We start from the raw sequence: 20760 nt of genomic DNA, 5'->3' as shown, positions 1-20760 counted from the left end.
CAAAATGAAGCAAAATAAAACGAAATAAAGCATATTGAAGCAAAATAAAACGAAATAAAGCATATTGAAGCAAAATGAAGCAAAATAATGCAAAATTAAACGAAATGAACCAATAAAAGGATGCCGTGGAAGGAGAATATGGATAAAATAAAATTGTTCTTTAAAAGCTCCATCAACTATGTAAATATGCGCACATACCTATCTCTGCGTTTTTGTGTGTTTTAATATGTCTATTTATTTACTTGTCCATACGCGCGCATCCAATGCATTTCTTCTTTTCCGTCTGACCTGTGCACGTATACCACACAAATGATCTAAATAAAATCATCAGAGAATTCCTCTTCGTTCACATTGCAAGTATTTGTGCAAAAATAAGATGAAAATAATAAAGTCGAGGCAAGAACGGTTGAACTGAGTACTGCGAGCGATAGTCCCACGGCTCCGACACCTATACCTGGGATACAAAAGAACAATGGGGAAATGAATGTGCACTGTAAGGTTATGTTTACACATTAGTATAAGGATTATTTATCTATCAATAGTAGTATTTCACAGGGATCGAAGCGATAAGTGGATAGAAACAAAAGAGGGAGTTTAAAACAAATGGAATAACACAAATATGTAAATATATATATTCTCAGAACGAATAAATTTTTTTTAAAAAGTGGTAAGTATCAGACGAAGATATTTTACCTGCACCATATATTATGTTATCAACAATCCCGTAATCGCCTAAAAAGTAAAACATAACACAAGCGGACAGTTGAAAAGGGAATTAAAAAAAAAAAAATAAAATAAAAAATACACAATTGAATGATGTGTAAAATGGCAAAAAAAAAAAAAAAAAAAAAAAAAAACGAATTTTTTTTAAGTGTCCATTTGTTTAACCTTTTTTTTCAAAACTTTTGCTTTCATTAAATGCTTCCCCCTGCGGAAAATGTTTTGTACATGTATATATACACATATGTATTTATACGCACATATGTATTTATACGCGCCTATGTATTTATACGCGCCTATGTATTTATACGCGCCTATGTATTTATACGCACATACGTATTTATACATAGATATATGCATACACACACATGTATTTATACACATATATATGTCAAATTTTTTGTACGCATATTTATGTGCAATTTTATTGATAAACGATATTTATTCCGTGGTTATTCTTGTAAAACGGGAAGAAACAACGTATATCGTAATGCTTTACGAAAATTTCCATGTCGAGTCAAACAAAATGCTTTAATTATATTGTTTTTAACGTTTCATATATATGAATGTGTGTACGTATGTATATAAATATTGACGTAACCCAATACGCATATGCATACATATGAATATTCTGATGTATTTTCTTTTTTTTTTTAATTTCTCACAGATGATTTCTCAGTGGAAAAGCTACTTTCAGCTTTGTCCCTATTAAAAGAAAAAAACTTGTATTCATATGTTGTATATATACATGTATATAAATATATATATATACATATGTATATATAATTCTTTTATTGTGCGAATAAATATTTGGTTGTATTATTATAATATATATATATATATACATCCCTGCATTTGCATAATTGCAATAACATTATTACATTTGCATATATTAGCAAATATATATATATATATATATATATATATATATATGCGTGTATGTACATCATATATACATTTGTGTATACATGTACGCAGTGCGTACATGTTTCTACATTTTAGTACATTTTTAAAACAGTCTCTCTTAAATGTTCACCTTGATGGTATTCTGCGGAAATGCCCATTATAAATTTTTTTTATTGTCATTATGGTTAGTATATAAAATAAAATATGGCGTATTTATTAAAAGAGATATGTACAGACATAAGCATTAACTTTAACGCTAAAATTCGATTTTTTTTTTTTAATTTGTGAAGAGAGCCTTCTACAAAGGTCAATTAACGTTTTTAAAATGTAGGGGTGGGAAAAAAAAGAAAAGAAGAAAAATGATGAAAAATGAAGAAAAATGGTGAAAAATGAAGAAAAATGGTGAAAAATGAAGAAAAATGATAAAAAAAAAAAAATCGATAAAAATGATAAGAATGACGAACGAATGACGAAAGAACAAAAATTTGAGGAAAAATTTAGAAAAAATTTAGAAAAAAGAGAAATTATAATAATGTAATTTTTCCTGATTTGCTTTTTCACTCAATTTTTTTCGTTATTTTTTCGTTATTTTTTCGTTATTTTTTCTTTATTTTTTCGTTATCTTTTCGTTATTTTTTTGTTATTTTTTTGTTATTTTTTCTTTTTTCTTATTTTTTTGTTATTTTTTCTTATTTTTTCTTATTTTTTCTTATTTTTTCTTTTGTTTTCTCTATCTTTAAACGAATTCACACATAAATCAGTTTGTGGACACCCAGCAAACAGTAACATAATAATAATCTTTTATAACACATATCTGTTATTTTTTTATTATTTACACTTTTGTTCTTTTTCCACACTTCTTAAAAGACATTTAGATTTTTTCTTCATTTTTGCAAATGAAATATTACTGAATCGATCCTTCTTTTTTAGCTATATTATCACAGATTAAAAAAAAAAAAAAAAAAAAAAAAAAAAAAAAAAAAAAAATTTCAAAAAATGTCATTACCCGTTGATGTCAAATTTATGTATACTTGGTGTGTGTAAGCTGAAATTTTCCCATGAAAATAAATAAAAAATAAAAAAAATAAACAAAAAATAAACAAAAAATAAACAAAAAATAAACAAAAAATAAACAAAAAATAAACAAAAAATAAACAAAAAATAAACAAAAAATAAACAAAAAATAAACAAAAAATAAACAAAAAATAAACAAAAAATAAATAAAAAAAATAAGTAAAAAATAAATAAATAAATAAAATACAACAAAGCATAAAATAACGAAAAAATTATGAACAAAGTTTTAGCGAAATTACGAGAAAAATTGCTGGCAAATTTGCGAACAAAACAGCCAACAAAATTACCAAAAAAATTTAACCAAAAGTTTTTTGTATATCTATTTTATTAACAGTGCATAATAATATTTTTCATTTTAACTTTACCCTTTTCAAAGTTGTTCATAATTTTTAATCAATATTTTGTAAAACGCACATCCATCGTTTCTGCCCAGAATGAACAATGTAGGAAGTTTTAAAAAAACTAGTGCCAAGAGCTTAGTGCCAAGAGCTTAGTGCCAATAGCTTAGTGCCAAGAGCTATACATATACACACACATATACAAACAGATATACTTGTGCATGCATTCCAAAAGTTTATCCACTTAATTATGTGCTCAACATTTAGCTGTATAATTAATAGGCATGTCTCCTTCCTCTTTTCATATTTTTCATCTTAATAAAATATTATGTACATGCTTACGTAAATGTGTAAATATATATACTCATATATCTGGTATTTCTATGCATATATCATTTAGACTAGTTTTACTTTACTCATTTCAAAAAACAAAAAATAAATTGTTTTACTCTCAAGAAAACACAGCAACTCTAGTTTTTTTTTACCTTCGCGTTGTCTTCTTTTTATTTCCTCTCTATTAGACTTATTATGAAGCATTAAAAATGTAAATATTCGCATACATTTAAACATTCGCCTATACTTAAACATTTGCCCACATTTAAACATTTGCCTACATTTAAACATTTGACTACATTTAAACATTTGACTACATTTAAACATTTGCCTACATTTAAACATTTGACTACATTTAAACATTTGCCCACATTTAAACATTTGCCTACATTTAAACATTTGCCCACATTTAAACATTTGCCCACATTTAAACATTTGCCCACATTTAAACATTCACGTACATTTGAATTACATTTTAAGAGTTCTTAAAAAATAAAAAAGCAAAAAACTCTCTTGAATTATTAGCTCATCACGAGTAAAAACAAAAACGTAAATTAAATACAAAAAAAAAAAAAAAAAGAATTTTTTTTTTGAAACTCTTGTGTTTCATAAAAACTATAGCAAGCAAAAATAGCACTAATGCAAATTTAAGTGCATGATATAAATACATACAAATTAAGAAAACACGCGTCTAGGCATTTTTCCCTGTTTTGTTTTTATTTTAAATGGAAAAAAAAAATAATAATAATATCCATGTTCAAATCGTCCTTATAGTAGATAAACATTTACAGAAAAAAAAAAAATTTTCTTTGTGTGTCCCTTAAAAAGTATAATATTACTGTTCCAAGGAAAACTCAATGTCTAATTATAAAAAAATTGCTATGAGAAATGTCCATGTATATGCATGTACGCTTTTATGTATGCACATATATATATAAATATGCATTTGTGTGTATGCAAAATTTTTAAGGGCGAACAAAATATTTCCCCAAAATCGCCCCTTTTCATTGTAAGCTATCTTAATTTTATCATACACAGCTCTCCGAAAGGTACACAAATATTTGTGTCCACGTATTTTTGTATGTATATGTGCATATACATGTACATGCATATATATATATATATATATATATATATATATATACACTTTCAAACGAATTGTCTGCAAAAATTAAGACAACATTTTCCCCCCTTGAGCACTCGTGAAAGAAAAAATTACAAAGAATGGAAACACTATTAGACTGCGAAACTCTGAAAAAATATGAAGAAGAAACCAATGAATACATTCGCAAAAAAAATGTTGAAAAGCTGTTTGATGTTATTTTAAAAAATGTTTTAATGAACAAACCAGAAAATGTTTATCTATATATATATAAGAATATTTATTCTTTCCTGTTAAATAAAATTTTTATAATGGGCCCTCCTTTGTTAAAAATTACATCAACGGTATCTTCTTCAATTGCCAACTCATTTAGTTACTACCATCTTAATACACCCGATTTAATAAAATCCCACATTTCGAGTAACACAAATAACACAAATGATGATGACCAAAATTTGCCGAATAAAAAACTAAGTATTTACAAAAAAAAAAAAAAAAAAAAAAAAAAAAGGAATATAAATCTATAAATATATATATATATATATATATATATATATATATATTAATAAGCACATATATGGGTTCACTTGAGAGTACATGAAATTTTAAATAGTTAGAAAGTCAGTGATAGTGTATATATATATGTATACATGTATATGTACGTGTAATGAAAACCCAGAAAAAAAAATAGCATTTTATGAGTATCTTATAAGACACAATTTTGTATACTTTTTTTTATGAACAAAAAAAGTTGTGCATAATTTTTTATATGTCCTATTTTATTTAACATGAAAAAAAGAAAAAAAAGAAAAATATAGCTAAATTGTGCAAAAAAAATTTGCACACTTTTCCATACGTGATTATTTATGTTACATCCTTTATACACATTTTAATAGTAAGGGACGATTTAGTATGTTCTATTGTTAAAAGTAATATAAACAGCTTAGACGCAAAGCAAAAAAGGGGATATGTTATTGAAGGCTTTCCCAACACTAATGTACAGGCAAATGAATGTCTTCAATATTTACCTTCCCATGTTTTCATTTTGTATGCCGATGAGGAATACATATATGAAAAATATGAAGAAGAAAATAACACAAACATTTTTTCAAATGTTAACAACCTAGCTGAAGACGAATATGCAGAATTATTCGAAATGAAAGAAAAAGATACGAATGAGATTAAAGATGAAGTGAATGTATATTTAAGGTAAAAGCACTATTTTGCTTTTTCTTTTTTTTTTCGTTTTGTATTCTGTTTTTCTTTTCGTTTTGTATTTTGTTTTTCTTTTCGTTTTATATTTTCTATTTTTTTTTTTTTTGTTTTCTTTTCTTTTCCATTTTTTCGCTATTATCAACGAAACGCAGCGCATTCAAATAGTTAACCTCATATGTGCAATAATTTATTTCCATTCTTGTATTACAACCATGTAATAACACAGAAACGTTTCAGGAGTATTAAAAGTTTTAGGGAACAATAAAAAAGCCATAAATTTAAAAGAATATAATGAAAAAAGTTTAATAGATCACATTATGGTATAATACAAAAAAAAAAAAAAAAAATTTGTTTTTTTTCTCCTTCACTTTATTATTAATACATTCATAATGTGTTTAAATAGGACATAACAAATGTTCTACCATTAAATTATATATATACCTACATATATAAATTTTACATCATTAAATTTTTTAAGAATTTGGTTCGTCAGAATGAGAATAATTGGAATAGCGTGCTTGGTGATGATACGTACGATGGTAATGAATATTTTAAAAGCACATAATAAGGAACATTTTACCTCACGATATTTCGTGTGTGCGATTATTTGCAAGCATTTTACATGCTTCCATGGAAGCCAAAATAAGAAAGTGGACCAACAGGTAATAAATTTTCCACATGAAATAAATCAATTGGGATTGTAAATTCGAGTTTTTTCGTCCTCTTTCGTTCTCTTTCGTTCTCTTTAGTTCTCTTTCGTACCATTTCATTCTTTTTCGTACCATTTCATTCTTTTTCGTACCATTTCATTCTTTTTCGTACCATTTCATTCTTTTTCGTACCATTTCATTCTTTTTCGTACCATTTCATTCTTTTTCGTACCATTTCATTCTTTTTCGTACCATTTCATTCTTTTTCGTACCATTTCATTCTTTTTCGTACCATTTCATTCTTTTTCGTACCCTTTAGTCCTTTTTTTTTTTTTATCTTATTTTTTTTTTAACCTTTATTATTTTGTGTTATTTTTTTTTCCTCCTTTTAATTTCCACAAAATACGAAAAAAAAAAAGAAAAGAGAAAATTGCACTATTTAAAACGTTCCTAAAATATATTAGAGGCCTACTCAAGAAAAATAAAATTTTCGCAATTAATTAAAAGCCCTTTTGTGCAATTCTTAATTTGTGTTCATATTTACGAATGTAAAACGCTAAATTCCACAAAATAGGTGCTTTAGAAATAAGTCTACATGTACGTACGTATGTATATGTATATAATACACATATATGCTGATGTACACGCCGCCTGAAAAAATTTTAAGAAACACAAGATTTGACACTCAAGTTTAAAACAAAATATTCAGCCGACTTGTTCCGAAAAAACAACCTGACTCGTGAGTAAAATTTTTTTTTTTTTTTTTTAACCCTTATACCAATATGCTAAGAAAACATAATATTTTCATTATAAAGCTACAATTTATTTATATTACCACTTTTCGTAACGTTTAATATCATCTGTAAATACGTATATATATTTATCAAATACGGTTTAAACGAACGGTACTTTTTTTTTTTTTATAAAAATATTTGTTAATAAGAATGTACATCATTAATTTATTATACCCCTCTCTGAATAAAAATTATTAACTGTTCATAACTTTTTTAATGATATAACTTTCGATAAATTTCAAATGCCAGTGAGGTAAAAAAATGAGTTATATTGATATGTTGAGAGTGACAAGGTTTAATAATTTCTAGCTTGCGCATTGTTTTAAATCGTTTTCTGTTCCTTTAGCATAAAAGAATGTGTGAGAGTACGTAAGTTATACATATGTGTATGTTTGCGTGAACAATTTTTAGCGTCCCTGCGAAATTTTTTATATAACGTGTACTGAAAGAGCGAGTTGCCTGAAAAGCCAGTACTCACCGCATATGCAAGGCTACGCCACTGTATGTATGTATGCATGTATGTATGTATGTATGTATGTATGTATGTATGTATGTATGCATATACATGTAGTTGTTTATGTGTTCCTTTTAAAAAAATAAAAAATAGAAAAACGCCAATCAACAACTCATAATTTTTTTTTTTTTTACACCTCTGCGAAGTTTTGCTTCCTGCTATTTCTACCTTTTCATATTACTTCCACTTATTATTTCCCCTTCCTATTTCCGCTTATTACTTCCCTCCTCTTTATTCCTGTGTGCGCATAAATCTCGAAGGATGGAAGTGGAAAGCATTAAAATACAGTCGATGAATGATAACTTGGCTAGTGGTATATATGATATTAAAACCCCAATATCTGATGGAACGACAATCATTGGCTTAATATACGATAGTGGTGTGATGCTTGCATGTGACACTAGAACATCCTCAGGAACGTTTATTACGAACAAATGTTCAAGGAAAATAAATCGAATAAATGAAAATATCTATGTGTGTAGAAGTGGTGCTTCAGCACATAGCCAAAAAGTAATTGAAATAATAAAACATTATTGTTTATCTATGAAAAGTGAAAATCGAAAAAAAGGTAGATTCCATGAAGATGAAGTAATAAATGATGATATAAATGATGAAGAGATTGACATAAATAAAATTAACAATTCGTTAGATTATAATAATAGCAATACAAATTTAATAACTAAACATAAATATTTTTATGAAGATAAATTTATGGATTATAATCCGTTAGTAGAAAATATAGCACACATTACCAAAAAGCTTCTGTATGCGAATAATAATTTCTTATCGTGTGGTCTTATCTTTGGTGGTTATGATAAAGAAAAAGAACAACAACTTTATTCAGTCAATTTAAATGGGAGCATAATTCAAAGATATGATTATGCAGTTAGTGGTAGTGGGAGTGTATACATTCAGTCGTATTTACAAGATAAATATAAAAAATTTATGAACAAAAAAGAATGTTTTGATTTAATTCTAAATTGTGTCAAATATGCCATGTACAATGATAATAGTAGTGGGGGGATTGTAAGAATAATTAATATAACGAAACTCTTTGTAGAAGAATACACCGTTACAAATACCCAGCTGCATTTTGATTACTAGCTGGTAATGGGGACATGTGGTAGTAATCATTTTTTTTTTTTTTTTTTTTTTTTGCGAAATCGTTTTTATTATCAACTTAAATTTAAAGTACAAGTTTCTCCTGAGCGTATAACTCAACTCCACACAATGTGCATTGCAGTGGAAATGCCCTTTTTTTGTTCTTTTTTTAGAGAATTAACTGCATATATTTAAGACAACTATCTATGCATAAGCACACGTGCATATATACTTATATACATATATATATATGTGAAAGTACTAAATTAAAAAAAACTCGTATACATTTTATGCACATGAAGAAGTTAAAATGGTTTTCAACAATATAACCATAAAAAGATGTATGCTATTATTATATATTTATTTTTTTTTACTTTTATTTTATATATTTATTTTTTTTTACTTTTATTTTATATATTTATTTTTTTTTACTTTTATTTTATATGTTTATTTTTACCTTTATTTTTTTTTTTTTTTTTTCTTTGCCATCTTGTAAAATAATCATAACGTGTAAAAATAGGCAATTTCTGTGTTAAGACGGAGGGAGGAAATAAGTTCCCCCCTCTCTTTTTTCTTCCATTGAGCTTTTTCTGCCCATTTAAAATTTACTGAGACACTGCAAAGATTGATATGTTTGTAAATAAGCAATTGTGTTTATATATGCACACAAGTACGTATGAACATATATACAAGCTACAAAATACATGAGGAAATTCTCACCTTCCTTGCATAGCCAATATCCCACATTGAAAGGGAGAAAAATTCCAAATACCTATTTAAAAAAGGAAAAAAAAAAAAAAATTATGAACGTTCAGAATTTTTTTCATGTCTTTTTCATGACGCTTTTGCCATTTTACCGTTCTTCCTTTTTATATGTATGCAGTCCATAACATGCAAGAAAAGATAACTCCCTTTTCTGCATGTTCATACATATCAATATCTTTCAAATATTCACTATCATTAAGAGTAGAAGGACATCCTGAAATCTGACTTTTTTTTTTTCTAAGTTTGCTCAGCTTGTTAAATTCACTTCCTATATTTTTATCTGCATGTTCATGCGACAATGCTGAACTCTTTTCAGCAACTTGATCGTTATTAAATAAATCGGCTTCATCATTTACCATCTCTATCTTTATACCATTAGGAAAAGTATTTCCTCCATTATTTAACATATTATTATTTCTCTTTATTGTGCAATTAAGGTCTTCCTTTTTAAGTCCTTCTAAATCGATATCTCTAATTTTGCAACTTTGACTTATACCGCCCCTTGTGTCTTCCTCTACACCTTTTTCACTCATCTCTGCGCATTTGGAATCATCAAGAAAGCCAAATTTTAGCTTCGTTGATATGTCACAATTTAAAAAATTATTCTTATCATTGAAACTAAAAGAACTATCTAACATTTTTTCAGATTTATTTTTTATTAATTCTTGTATAGGTACACTTTCACTATATTCTGGCACAACAGGCGGAAATTCCATATCATTTTTTTTAATTTTTGAAGAACTACAACTTTTGGACGTTTCTTCGTTAAGGTTTTTATTGTTTTGTATTTCTTCGCTTCCTCCTTGAACTTCAGCTTCTTTTGTTAATCCATCTTTTTCTGCCCCCTTATTCGCCTCTTCTTCTACCTTCCTATTCGTCCCTTCCTTTCTAGCCTCTTCTTCTACCCCCCTATTCGCCTCTTCCTTTTCATCCTCCTCTTTTACCTTCCTATTCGCCTCTTCCTTCTCATCCTCTTCTTCTGCCCCCTCATTCACCTCTTCATCTACTTTGTCTTTCCCTTTTTGGTAACTATCCACTATATCGTCAATGTAGTTCAACGAGTCAATGCTATCATCAACCCTCTTATTATGGTAATACTTTTCATATATGCTGTCAGCATACTCCTTTAGAAACTCTTCGCACAATTTTAAATATATTTCTATTTTCTTTTTATCTTTTTTTAAAACACACACATAGTCTTTCCCATTACAAGGATATGGCAAATGGACAATTACATCTTCCTCTTCTGAGTTATCAAATTTCACTTGAAGTATCTTCTTTTCGATTCTTATATTTATATCATTTTTCTTAACATAATTATCTGTACATATTAAAACTTTTATTTTACTAGGTAAATTAAGAGAAATTTGTTTGTTCTCTTTTAATTTAAAGAAAGAAGACGTATTCATTGTACCTTGATGATAAATAAAATATTTTTTTTTTTCCCTTTGTATTTCTACCTTTCCTACTTCAATACTTCTCGTGTTCAATTCTTGCATATCTGAATTGTCAAGTTCGTTTTCTTCATTCTTTCTTATTTCTGTCTCTACTTTACTTTTCTGTAAAATTTTGTCCACATCATTTGGTGATATAGCTGTATTCTTTTCTTCGAATTCTTTTTTCATGTTTTCCAATTTCTTCTCTTCTTCTATTAATATATTTTTTTTAATAACACTTTTATTTATACATAGTAAAAAAGGCTTATCACCTTTACATTTCATATCACTTAAAACTTTAAAATCTCGACAAATCTTTTCCTTATCCTTCATGATATTTTTTTCAATATTTACACACACATCTTCCAGCAAAAAATTTAAAATTTCATTGTAGTTTCTAGTTACATTCACCGTTAACGGGTTAACACAACAATCTATCGTTAAGCAGCACACGTTGTTTCCTTAAACCGGGGTGTGTGTGTAAAAAATGGGGAACATCGTGTACACTTCGTTACGTATATACATATATATGTATATACATACATACATAAACATATATATACATACACATATATGTATATACTTACATGGACACGTTCATGCATATTCATCTCCCCCGCACACAATCGTTTTACTACATTTTGATCATCTTTTTCAGGTGCTCTTTGGCTGCCCTTTTTTGCTGCCTTTTTTTTTTTTTTTTTACCTTGTTTGTCAGGCCTAATTTGAGAAAGGGAGTAAGGAATGTTCACCTCCCCCCTGGAAATATCCCCAAAAGAAATACTATGAATACCTTCATGAGAGCAGATATTTAAAAAAAGTCTTTGGTTAGTGTGGTTAGAATACAAAATTTTTGTTTTAACACAAAATGCTTCAATTGGTTTAATCAAAATTTGATCTTTTTTTAATTCCCCCTTAAAATATAAACTTAACAAATAATCCTCTTTTTCTTTTCTGTATTTTTTATCAGATATTTCATCAAAATATTCATCAAATAGCATTCGAAACTCATGCTGCCTAAATGCTTTGTGGAATTTTTCCTTTTCTTCATAACTAATTTTTATATCTTCCATGGTTTTGAAAAAATAGACTTTCTTCGCACACACATTGGCGCTTACGGGTATGAACAATACGGGGGTATTCGTCTATATGTACATGTATGTAAATGCGCTTACATGTATATTAATATGGCCCTATGAAATATTTTATGCATAACACTGCAAGTTCTACCGATTGCGTATTTGTTTGTTTGTTTATTTTTTTTTTTATCAGAAAGAGGAGACCGACAACACACTATGTCAAACCGTGTACACTACAGAAGTGTACCTTATCTTATTCTCCATAAGCTCTTTGGTGTTCTATACTATTTTGGGTCTTTTTACTAATCCGTAAATTATATTTTTTGTTTTGTTTTATATTATGTTTTATATTTTGCTTTAGTACGTTTTATATTTTGCTTTAGTACGTTTTATATTTTGCTTTAGTACGCTTTATATTTTGCTTTAGTACGTTTTATATTTTGCTTTAGTACGTTTTATATTTTGCTTTATTTTGTTTTACATTTTTTTTTTTTTTTTTTCCTTTAATTTATATTTTTACTTTGCTTGTTCGGGAAAAAATGCAGGCACAGTAATAATATTTTTTGACGTTTTCGTTTTTTCGCTTTTTCTCTTTTCTTAAGGAAAAATAGTAGGAATCTTTTTAAAACTTCTCCTTTTATTTTTCCAAGTATTTTTTAATGAAGACTGTGAAATAGCTTGTTCTGTCATTTATGTAAGTTCATGTGTAAGGAAATTAAGCTACACTAAAAAAAAAAAAAATGAAAAAAAGAGAGGAAGTACGAAATAATACAAGTTATTAAGGTCTTAAGCGAAAATTCCTCAGAAGGATAGATTAATAAAATGTGCCGGGGGGAGGGAAAAAAAAAAAAAAAAAAAAAAAGACTTGTTAAAAAAGAAATTTCTTACAAGTGTAGTGTATAAAGTACACATTGCAAATAATTGGAATCATTTACTTCCATCCTTTTAATATCGTGGCATAATTTTATCATTTCTTCTTTTCCATCAACAATATTAGTTTTTGAGCTATGATCTTTATATATATTATCGCTTAATTTTATTTTTAGCTCTTTATTTGAACTCAATATAAAATATTTATTCGTATGAATATGTTTAAATATAAGACCGATTTTTTTATTTATTACTATTTCATAGTTTTCACTACTGTTTGTACATGTATAATTATTATGCCAGTTATAGTAAGATAAATCTTTTTTGCTTGCATAAATATACTTTTTTCGATTTATTTTATCTCGAACTTTTTCCATGTTAATATCTATATAAGAACTTATTTCATATTTCTGTTTATTCACATAACGAATAAACAGAATTGTGCTTATTTTATTTTCTTTGCAAAAGTGTAAATGATAATTCATTGTAAAAAAGAAATCTTTTGTATTACTGTACAATAAATTAATATCGTATAGTATGTTTTCTTTATTTTCTTCTTTGACTGGCTTTTTTTCATTTCTTTTTTTTTTTTTATAAGTGCTGTTAAAATCTTCTAAACTTAGCACTCCTCTGCTTTTCAGTCCTAATGAGAATATTTCAAACACAAGCTCTTCCTTAAAAAGAGGAAGATAAAAGAGAAAAGGTAGGGAAGGAAATTGAAAGTACAGTTTAAATGTAGTCATACACATATATATGTATTTATATGTTAGTTTATTTCTTTTTTTCTTTTTTCGGCGCCTTCAAAAAATAACAAATTCAGTAAAGTGTTGTGCCTTATTTTTTTTTTTTTATGTTCATAATTACATCTTCAATGTAAAACAAGTCTGTTGGTGTAATCCTTTTTCTAATATATTCTTCATAAGAATTGTATATAAGATCGTTGTCTATTTGTTTTTCCATCCTTCACACACGAATAGCCAAGTAAAGTCATTAAATGTTGTAAAAATTTACATGAACAGGGCAAGGTAATTTATGGTGTTCCCAATGGGCATAATGAATATTTTGTAACTGTCTTTTTTTAAATCAGTGAACAGTCTGCACTGAAGTTTACGGTTAAGAGAACAAAGGTTCATGCACATTTGTATGTACACATACAAGCAAATAACACACACATATATACCATAAACACATACATATCATACACACATGCATATCATACACACATACATATCATACACGCATACATATCATACACACATACATATCATACACACATATAAATGTATATATATATAATATATATGTATATACATATAATATATATGTATATACATATAATATATATGTACGTGTGCGTGTGTGTGCATGTGCACATACTTATATACATAAATATAAATGCACTGCGCAGGCACATATATGCAAGGCTTAACTTGGCGAATTGAAGCTCCTAAATTGGCTTTCTATTTTTTCTTAACAATTCAGGTAAAAAAAATAATAAACAATTGTATTTTCGTAAGGTGAGAGTATTCATTTTTTTATTATTTTTATTTTTTTTTTTTTTTGTCTAAAATTATCCAAAAATTGTTCATAAAATAAAAAAAAAAAAAAAATGCAAAAATAGCTATATGTATGTTCTACTTTTTGACCACTATTTTAAAGTAAAAAATTTATGCTACTGCATATAAAAGAAATAACAATACGATGAATGTACAATTGTAGAAGGTGAAGTTTTATGTAATAAGTATGGAGTGAACTATTTTTTTTTTCTTTGTATGACTGTTCATAAATATATGTATGTATGTATATATATATATATATATATATATATATATATATATACATACATACATTGGTACATACGTACGAACATAAACCCCGCTAAAGAGCGTATTTGTGTACTATTAAATTCTTTTCAGTATTCCGCCTTTTAATTTAGTATTACTTTTTGTTAGGTAGTAAAGATAGTTGAAAAGTCGAAAAATATTGCTTTTAATTTGAGCTAAAAATTACTGTACATATAGAAAAATATTGTTATTATTTTTCTTTTTTTTATAAAAAAAAAAAAATGTACATATATATATATATATGAATGTGTATATGTATAAAATAATCTACATAGTTCCACATTATGCAATAAAAGGAAATTGCTATTCGAAGAATCATATTTTTTAAAACCCTATCTGAAGTTTATTTCAACATAACAGTTAAAACTACACAAAAAAAAAAGGAGTGAGATCCCCTTTCCCCTTTTTAATATTAAAATTATGAAAATGTATTTAGTTAGGTTACTTGAAGGAATATATAAGTTTATATTTTAGTTTAGTACATATATTTACATCCCCTTAAGCAGGAAAGATAAAATTATATGCGCGAAAAGCTGTTATGAATGAAAGGTTTCCCTGTTATTATACAAAATTGTATAAAACAGTTGAGTCATATTTGAAAGGAAAAGAAGCATTAATGAAAACATGCCCAATACAGTCGTCTATTCTTAAATGAACTATTTTCAAATAAAAATCAAGAAAATTTAAAAAAAAAAATTTGTATTTTTCTTTTTTTCAATATATGAGGATTGTATCAACAAATGAATAAAAAAATTGCAGTCTAACAACTATACATGCAAAGGTTCTCTTTCTTTTTAAAGTGTACAATTAAACTTTTTGAGTTTTGTTACGCGAAACTAAAAGATGAACAAATATATATTAAAAAAAATTCTCATGACTTTATATAAATATATTAGCCGTAAATTTACATTTTTAAAAATTTTAAATTTCAAGAATTTAAAAAAAACAAAAAAAAAAATCGTTCATCCACTCTTCACATTTTGTTTTACTTGAAAAGAAGTGAAATAGTCTATTAAATTTCATCTTGACACTTATTATATAATGAATGTACAACAAATATTCTATCATGTATTATATGTATATATATATATATATATATATGTATTTACGTATATTTACATCACTCCTTAAAATGGGTAAAATAAAATAGGTGGTAGCAAATAAGCAAATAAATAAATATTATATATTTCGTTGTTAACTTATTATAAACATACATAATATATAAGAGCACCACTACGGCTATTATATATACCAATATAATATATATACAATTTTAAATACTATAATTTTTTGAATTGTTATTAAACGTTTTAAAAAAAAGTTTATGCATTCACATCTTCTATTCTAATCATATGTAAAAAAATGTAAATAATTTATCTTTCAATTATAATATTATTTGTTTTTAAATTATATGTTAAAAAATAACTTTATTTTGCTATCATGTTATTCTGATATTTTATTTTGTTATTCTGTTATTTTGCCATTTTGCTCATTTTTTTAATTTCTTTTTTATCGAGCCTCATAAATAATATAGCATGCTACAAAAAAAAAAAAATATAAAAATATTTGAAAAATAAATGGGTTCATAAAGAAGATAGGATTAAAATTAAAAAAAAAAAAAATCAGAACGTAAGAGGTAATAAGAGTTAAAATTCAAAAAATAAAAAATGTAGAAAATATGTAAAAAAAAATTTTAAATTGTATGTAAAAATAGAAAGAGGTAAAAATAAAATAAACAAAAAAAAAAAAAACCATAATACAAAACCGAAAACTGTCAAAATAAGGAAAAAGAAAAAAAGTACGAAGAAAATGAATATATTTATATAGAATATTATTATATATATAAAATAAAAAAAATAATTTATACTGTATTATTGTATATAATAAATATTATTTATATATATTTGTAATATTTTAAAATTAAGGAAAAAAAAACCCTTATTATGTTTTACAAAAATGAAAATGAAAAAAAGCACATTTGATGATTGTTTTTTTACATATTTTTATCCTTTTTAATTCTTTTTTTTTATTTTATTTTGTTTTTTTTTTTATTACCATTTTACCTACATTTTTGTGATTGTAATTTTTTAAGTATAATTGTTAATATATATATATATATATATATATATATTGTACATGCATATGTATATGCTGTACGTATGTTGTTTATGCATTTATATATACATATATATACATTTTTATGTGTATACTTGTTATATATACGATGTACCATGGCTCGCACAAGTGTATGTTAACGCGGATGCTAGAGAACAGTAACTTTATAATAACATGTTGTTTGTATAGATATATATTAACATAGATGAAAAAAAATATATATATATTTATGTATAATTATTTAATAAATAAATATATATAGGGGTGCATATATTGTGTATGTATGGCTTTATGCATATAAAATATGTATATATACACCCGCCTACTACATATATTTATAAGTAATATGCATACCATATATGAAGAGAACAAACTGTCGTACATGTAAAACAGTTTTTACAAAACATGAAATAATCTCCTCCACTTTATTTAAAAAACAGAACAGTAGTACTAATGAATATCCTATACTTAATTCGTAAAGATACCTATACATGTGTTTACTCCTTTTTTATTATTATTCTTTGTATAACTTGGATAAAATTCTTTTTTAAATTTCTAAAAAATAAATACTCCAAATTTTTAAATAACGAAAAAATTATTAAACAGTGCAATCAAATTTTAAATAAAAATAATTTGCTTCAAGAAAATCTGTTATACAAGCTCATCAAGTTCAGCATCATCAGTAATACTCAAATAAACGCCAATATATAAAAAAAAATTAATATTTATAATAAAATATGAGAAAAAAAATGAGTGAAAATTAATAAATGAGAGTGTTAAGTGCGATATATGCCATACGTGTAATATGTGTGAAAAGAGACTCCAAAAAAATGCGAAATGTTAAACGAACAGCTTGCACATTCAAGCTAGAACAAAATAATAAATAATCTACTTAAACGCACATATAACTTCTAAATTGAAATGAAATGTATCTTTACACTTTGTAGATATATAACTGTGTAGAATATGTACACATACATATATGTATATGTATATATTTATATATACTCTTGTTCATGCGTATTTTCTTTGCCCATCCCCTTTTTGTAGGTAAAAATAACTATGAAGATAAACTGGTTCACCGAAAAAATGCCTCTTTTTATTATTTGAAAAGAGCAATTTTTTTTTTACATAACTATAAGTTTTTGCATATAAAGAAGAAATTAAATTGCCTATTTATTGTAAGAAAAGAAAACAACTAACTGTGCAGGCATTGTTTGCACTTGTACGCTGTGCACGATGCACGTTTTATGTACTCAGAATGGCGCGAATAAGCTTTTTTGCATATGTACATTTGTTTGTATACGTGTATATTGTACACGTACGAAGTATGCACAAATATATATATATATATATATATATATATATATATATATATATATATTTATATATTTATATATGTGTGTGTGCACCTATTGATATGTGCACTGTCCATACGCCCACCCCGCTTTTCCTTTTTTACAGAGAAACAACATAACGGATATAAGAAACTTAAAATATATGACATATCAAAAAGTTATACAATTCAAAAAGGATATGAATGTTTGCTTAGTAGAAGCGTACAATTCTTTTAGTTATAAAAATAAAAAAGAGCTGTTATACATTTATTTCAAATTATACTCCAAAATTTTTTTTTTTTTCCAAAGTGAAAATATCTATTTTTTTCATTTCCTAACACATGTCCTATTGGTATCATGGGTTTACACGCCTCTTAACCGTACTCTGTATTAAAGAGAAATAAACATAACATGAATAATGAGTATACCAACAAATGAGCCATGAGTTATACGTTTCGCGCACACACATAGGCGTAAGCGTAGATATACATATATGTATTATCTATGCATACGTGTTTTAGAGCATTAACGTAGATATATTTTTATATGTAGGTATTTGTGTACGTACTTACGCGTACACACCGCAGCAGATCTCATTGATTTTTCGTCAATTTTTAAAGTGTTAGATTAAATCTAATTAAATAATATGTGCTAATTATTTTTTTTTAATCTTTATTATAATTCTTGGTGGAACATATTTCATATTGTTAATTTTTCACCAGCCCTTTTTTACCCCTTTTATTGCTTTTTTTTTCCCATCCTTTTTTCAACTTTTGTTCTTCCATTATTCGTCCAGCACTCTATATTTATTATCACCCCGTTCCTTATTATTAAACTTTGAATGCTGCCTACCCACTGCATGCATTTCTTCTTTTTTTTTTTTTTATGTCCATTGAATAATACATTTCTGCTCTCTATGTATCTAATGCTTTAATTACTAGATCAATAAACTTGACAGCTGATGAAAGTAAATATGTGTTAGGATAATTCTTAATAACATAAAATTCGCCTGCATAGGGAAAAAAGAAATTGGATGGGTGCGCTTGTAAATAAATGCGTTGTATGTGCGTATATACGTAAGCACGTATGTATGCAAGCACGCATGTATAATATGTATATTATTATACACATATGTGCACATAAACGCATATGCACAAATGCACATAATTACGTGCGTAGATATAATTTACACACGTACGCCTCCTTTTTTTCAGCACTAACCTGTGTCCTCAAAGCCAACTAGCAAAAAAATACTGAGCATTTCTTCGTATATTTTAATTTTTTCAACAAAAATTTTATTTTCCTTTTTAATTTTTTGAAATTTTTTTTCCAAAATGTTATCTTTTATATTAGTAAAATAAGTTTTTAGAATATTTAAAGAGCTTATGAACTCTTTTTTTTTGTCTTTATTTTTATTTTTTAAATTATTAAGTAAAATAGCAATTTCTTCTCTTTTCTCATTTTCCGTTAGATCTTGGATATTTTTTTTTTCACTTTCTTGTTTATAAGCAATACCAAACTTAGCTTCATATTCTCTTCTTAACAATTCGAGTTGTTTCTCTTTTTCTTTTTTATGCTCATTTTTTTCTTTTTCTAAATTTTCTATATATTTTTTTCTTTCATATTCTTCTAATTGTTCTCTCCTTTTTTGCACTTCTTTTGCCATAGCAATTCGATTTTTCTCTTTTTGCAATTCTTCTTCTTTCTCTTTCAATAATTTCTTTTCACGTATTTTTTTTTGTAATTCTAAGGCTTTTTTACGAGCTTCTTCAGGTGTTAATTTTATTTTATTTTCACTATTGCTATAAGAACTGTTATGGGGCATCGGATCATCTATAAATTTCGTTGATGATCCTCTGTTTATATTATCATCATCATTTACATTATTTGTGTTTACTGGGGGAGGGTCCCAACTGATATCCTGATCCTCGGTAAGCTCAATCCAATTCAAGGCATCATCAACTATTCAAATGAAGCATGGCATAAACATATATATATATATATATATATTAAACTCGTTATATATTGTGTATAAAAGGTGTGTGCTGGGAATACATATAAATATGTGCAATGGCACACACACTGGTACGTACAATAGCGCATATTTTCCTCAATCCATAAACCTTATTTTTCACTCTTTACTATTATTAATTTTTTATTTTTTCGAGCTTCGCTTTTATTCACTTTTATTAATTTTTTATTTTTTCGAGCTTCACTTTTTTTCGCAATACTTGTTTTCGCCCCGCTGGCCTCCAAAACTTTAAGACTTATTTCTCTCGAGTAACCAAATTCAAGCATTTGCTCAAGCAGCTGCAGTTGGAATAATTAGAAGAGGAGGAGGAAGAACATGATGTGTATATCATGCATTCCATCTAAACTGCTGAAACATGTTGGCAGTCAAATATATATATATATATATGGGCTAACAAAACACATACATGTTTGTGTATACTAATGAATATACAAAATTAACTATTATGAGTAATATTATTATCCACGTACTTGTATTTTTTTACTCTCATTTTTGTTTACCTTATTTTTTCCTTCCATCATGCTATTTTTTTTTT

At 26.4% G+C, this 20760-nt stretch overlaps 7 protein-coding genes across 7 annotated transcripts; 3 read left to right on the top strand and 4 right to left on the bottom strand.

Annotated features, from left to right (window-relative positions):
• Window positions 1-314: 314 nt before the first annotated feature.
• PmUG01_07043800 (conserved Plasmodium protein, unknown function) lies at window positions 315-1806 on the bottom strand (the record flags this gene model as incomplete). The annotated part of the gene is made up of 5 exons (XM_029004193.1): window positions 315-454; window positions 694-732; window positions 889-928; window positions 1386-1425; window positions 1757-1806. The coding sequence occupies 5 exons, from the start codon at window positions 1804-1806 to the stop codon at window positions 315-317; spliced, it is 309 nt and encodes a 102-aa protein (XP_028860906.1).
• A 2789-nt stretch (window positions 1807-4595) lies between these two features.
• Window positions 4596-6253, top strand: AKLP2 (adenylate kinase-like protein 2, putative; the record flags this gene model as incomplete). The annotated part of the gene is made up of 4 exons (XM_029004192.1): window positions 4596-4947; window positions 5370-5682; window positions 5915-6008; window positions 6182-6253. The coding sequence occupies 4 exons, from the start codon at window positions 4596-4598 to the stop codon at window positions 6251-6253; spliced, it is 831 nt and encodes a 276-aa protein (XP_028860905.1).
• Window positions 6254-7907: 1654 nt separating this feature from the next.
• Window positions 7908-8750, top strand: PmUG01_07043600 (proteasome subunit beta type-6, putative; the record flags this gene model as incomplete). The annotated part of the gene is made up of 1 exon (XM_029004191.1): window positions 7908-8750. One exon carries the CDS (start codon window positions 7908-7910, stop codon window positions 8748-8750), a length of 843 nt encoding a protein of 280 aa, XP_028860904.1.
• An 866-nt stretch (window positions 8751-9616) lies between these two features.
• PmUG01_07043500 (PIH1 domain-containing protein, putative) lies at window positions 9617-12021 on the bottom strand (the record flags this gene model as incomplete). The annotated part of the gene is made up of 2 exons (XM_029004190.1): window positions 9617-11409; window positions 11655-12021. 2 exons carry the CDS (start codon window positions 12019-12021, stop codon window positions 9617-9619), a joined length of 2160 nt encoding a protein of 719 aa, XP_028860903.1.
• An 890-nt stretch (window positions 12022-12911) lies between these two features.
• PmUG01_07043400 (conserved protein, unknown function) lies at window positions 12912-13857 on the bottom strand (the record flags this gene model as incomplete). The annotated part of the gene is made up of 2 exons (XM_029004188.1): window positions 12912-13571; window positions 13762-13857. 2 exons carry the CDS (start codon window positions 13855-13857, stop codon window positions 12912-12914), a joined length of 756 nt encoding a protein of 251 aa, XP_028860902.1.
• A 3452-nt stretch (window positions 13858-17309) lies between these two features.
• Window positions 17310-18587, top strand: PmUG01_07043300 (conserved Plasmodium protein, unknown function; the record flags this gene model as incomplete). The annotated part of the gene is made up of 3 exons (XM_029004187.1): window positions 17310-17538; window positions 17907-18037; window positions 18321-18587. The coding sequence occupies 3 exons, from the start codon at window positions 17310-17312 to the stop codon at window positions 18585-18587; spliced, it is 627 nt and encodes a 208-aa protein (XP_028860901.1).
• Window positions 18588-19107: 520 nt separating this feature from the next.
• Window positions 19108-20491, bottom strand: PmUG01_07043200 (conserved Plasmodium protein, unknown function; the record flags this gene model as incomplete). Its single annotated transcript, XM_029004186.1, has 3 exons — window positions 19108-19202; window positions 19415-20155; window positions 20425-20491. The coding sequence occupies 3 exons, from the start codon at window positions 20489-20491 to the stop codon at window positions 19108-19110; spliced, it is 903 nt and encodes a 300-aa protein (XP_028860900.1).
• Window positions 20492-20760: the final 269 nt, after the last annotated feature.

Source organism: Plasmodium malariae, assembly GCF_900090045.1.
Source record: "Plasmodium malariae genome assembly, chromosome: 7".
Classification (NCBI taxonomy): domain Eukaryota; phylum Apicomplexa; class Aconoidasida; order Haemosporida; family Plasmodiidae; genus Plasmodium; species Plasmodium malariae.
This window is presented reverse-complemented; position numbering and strand designations above follow the sequence as displayed.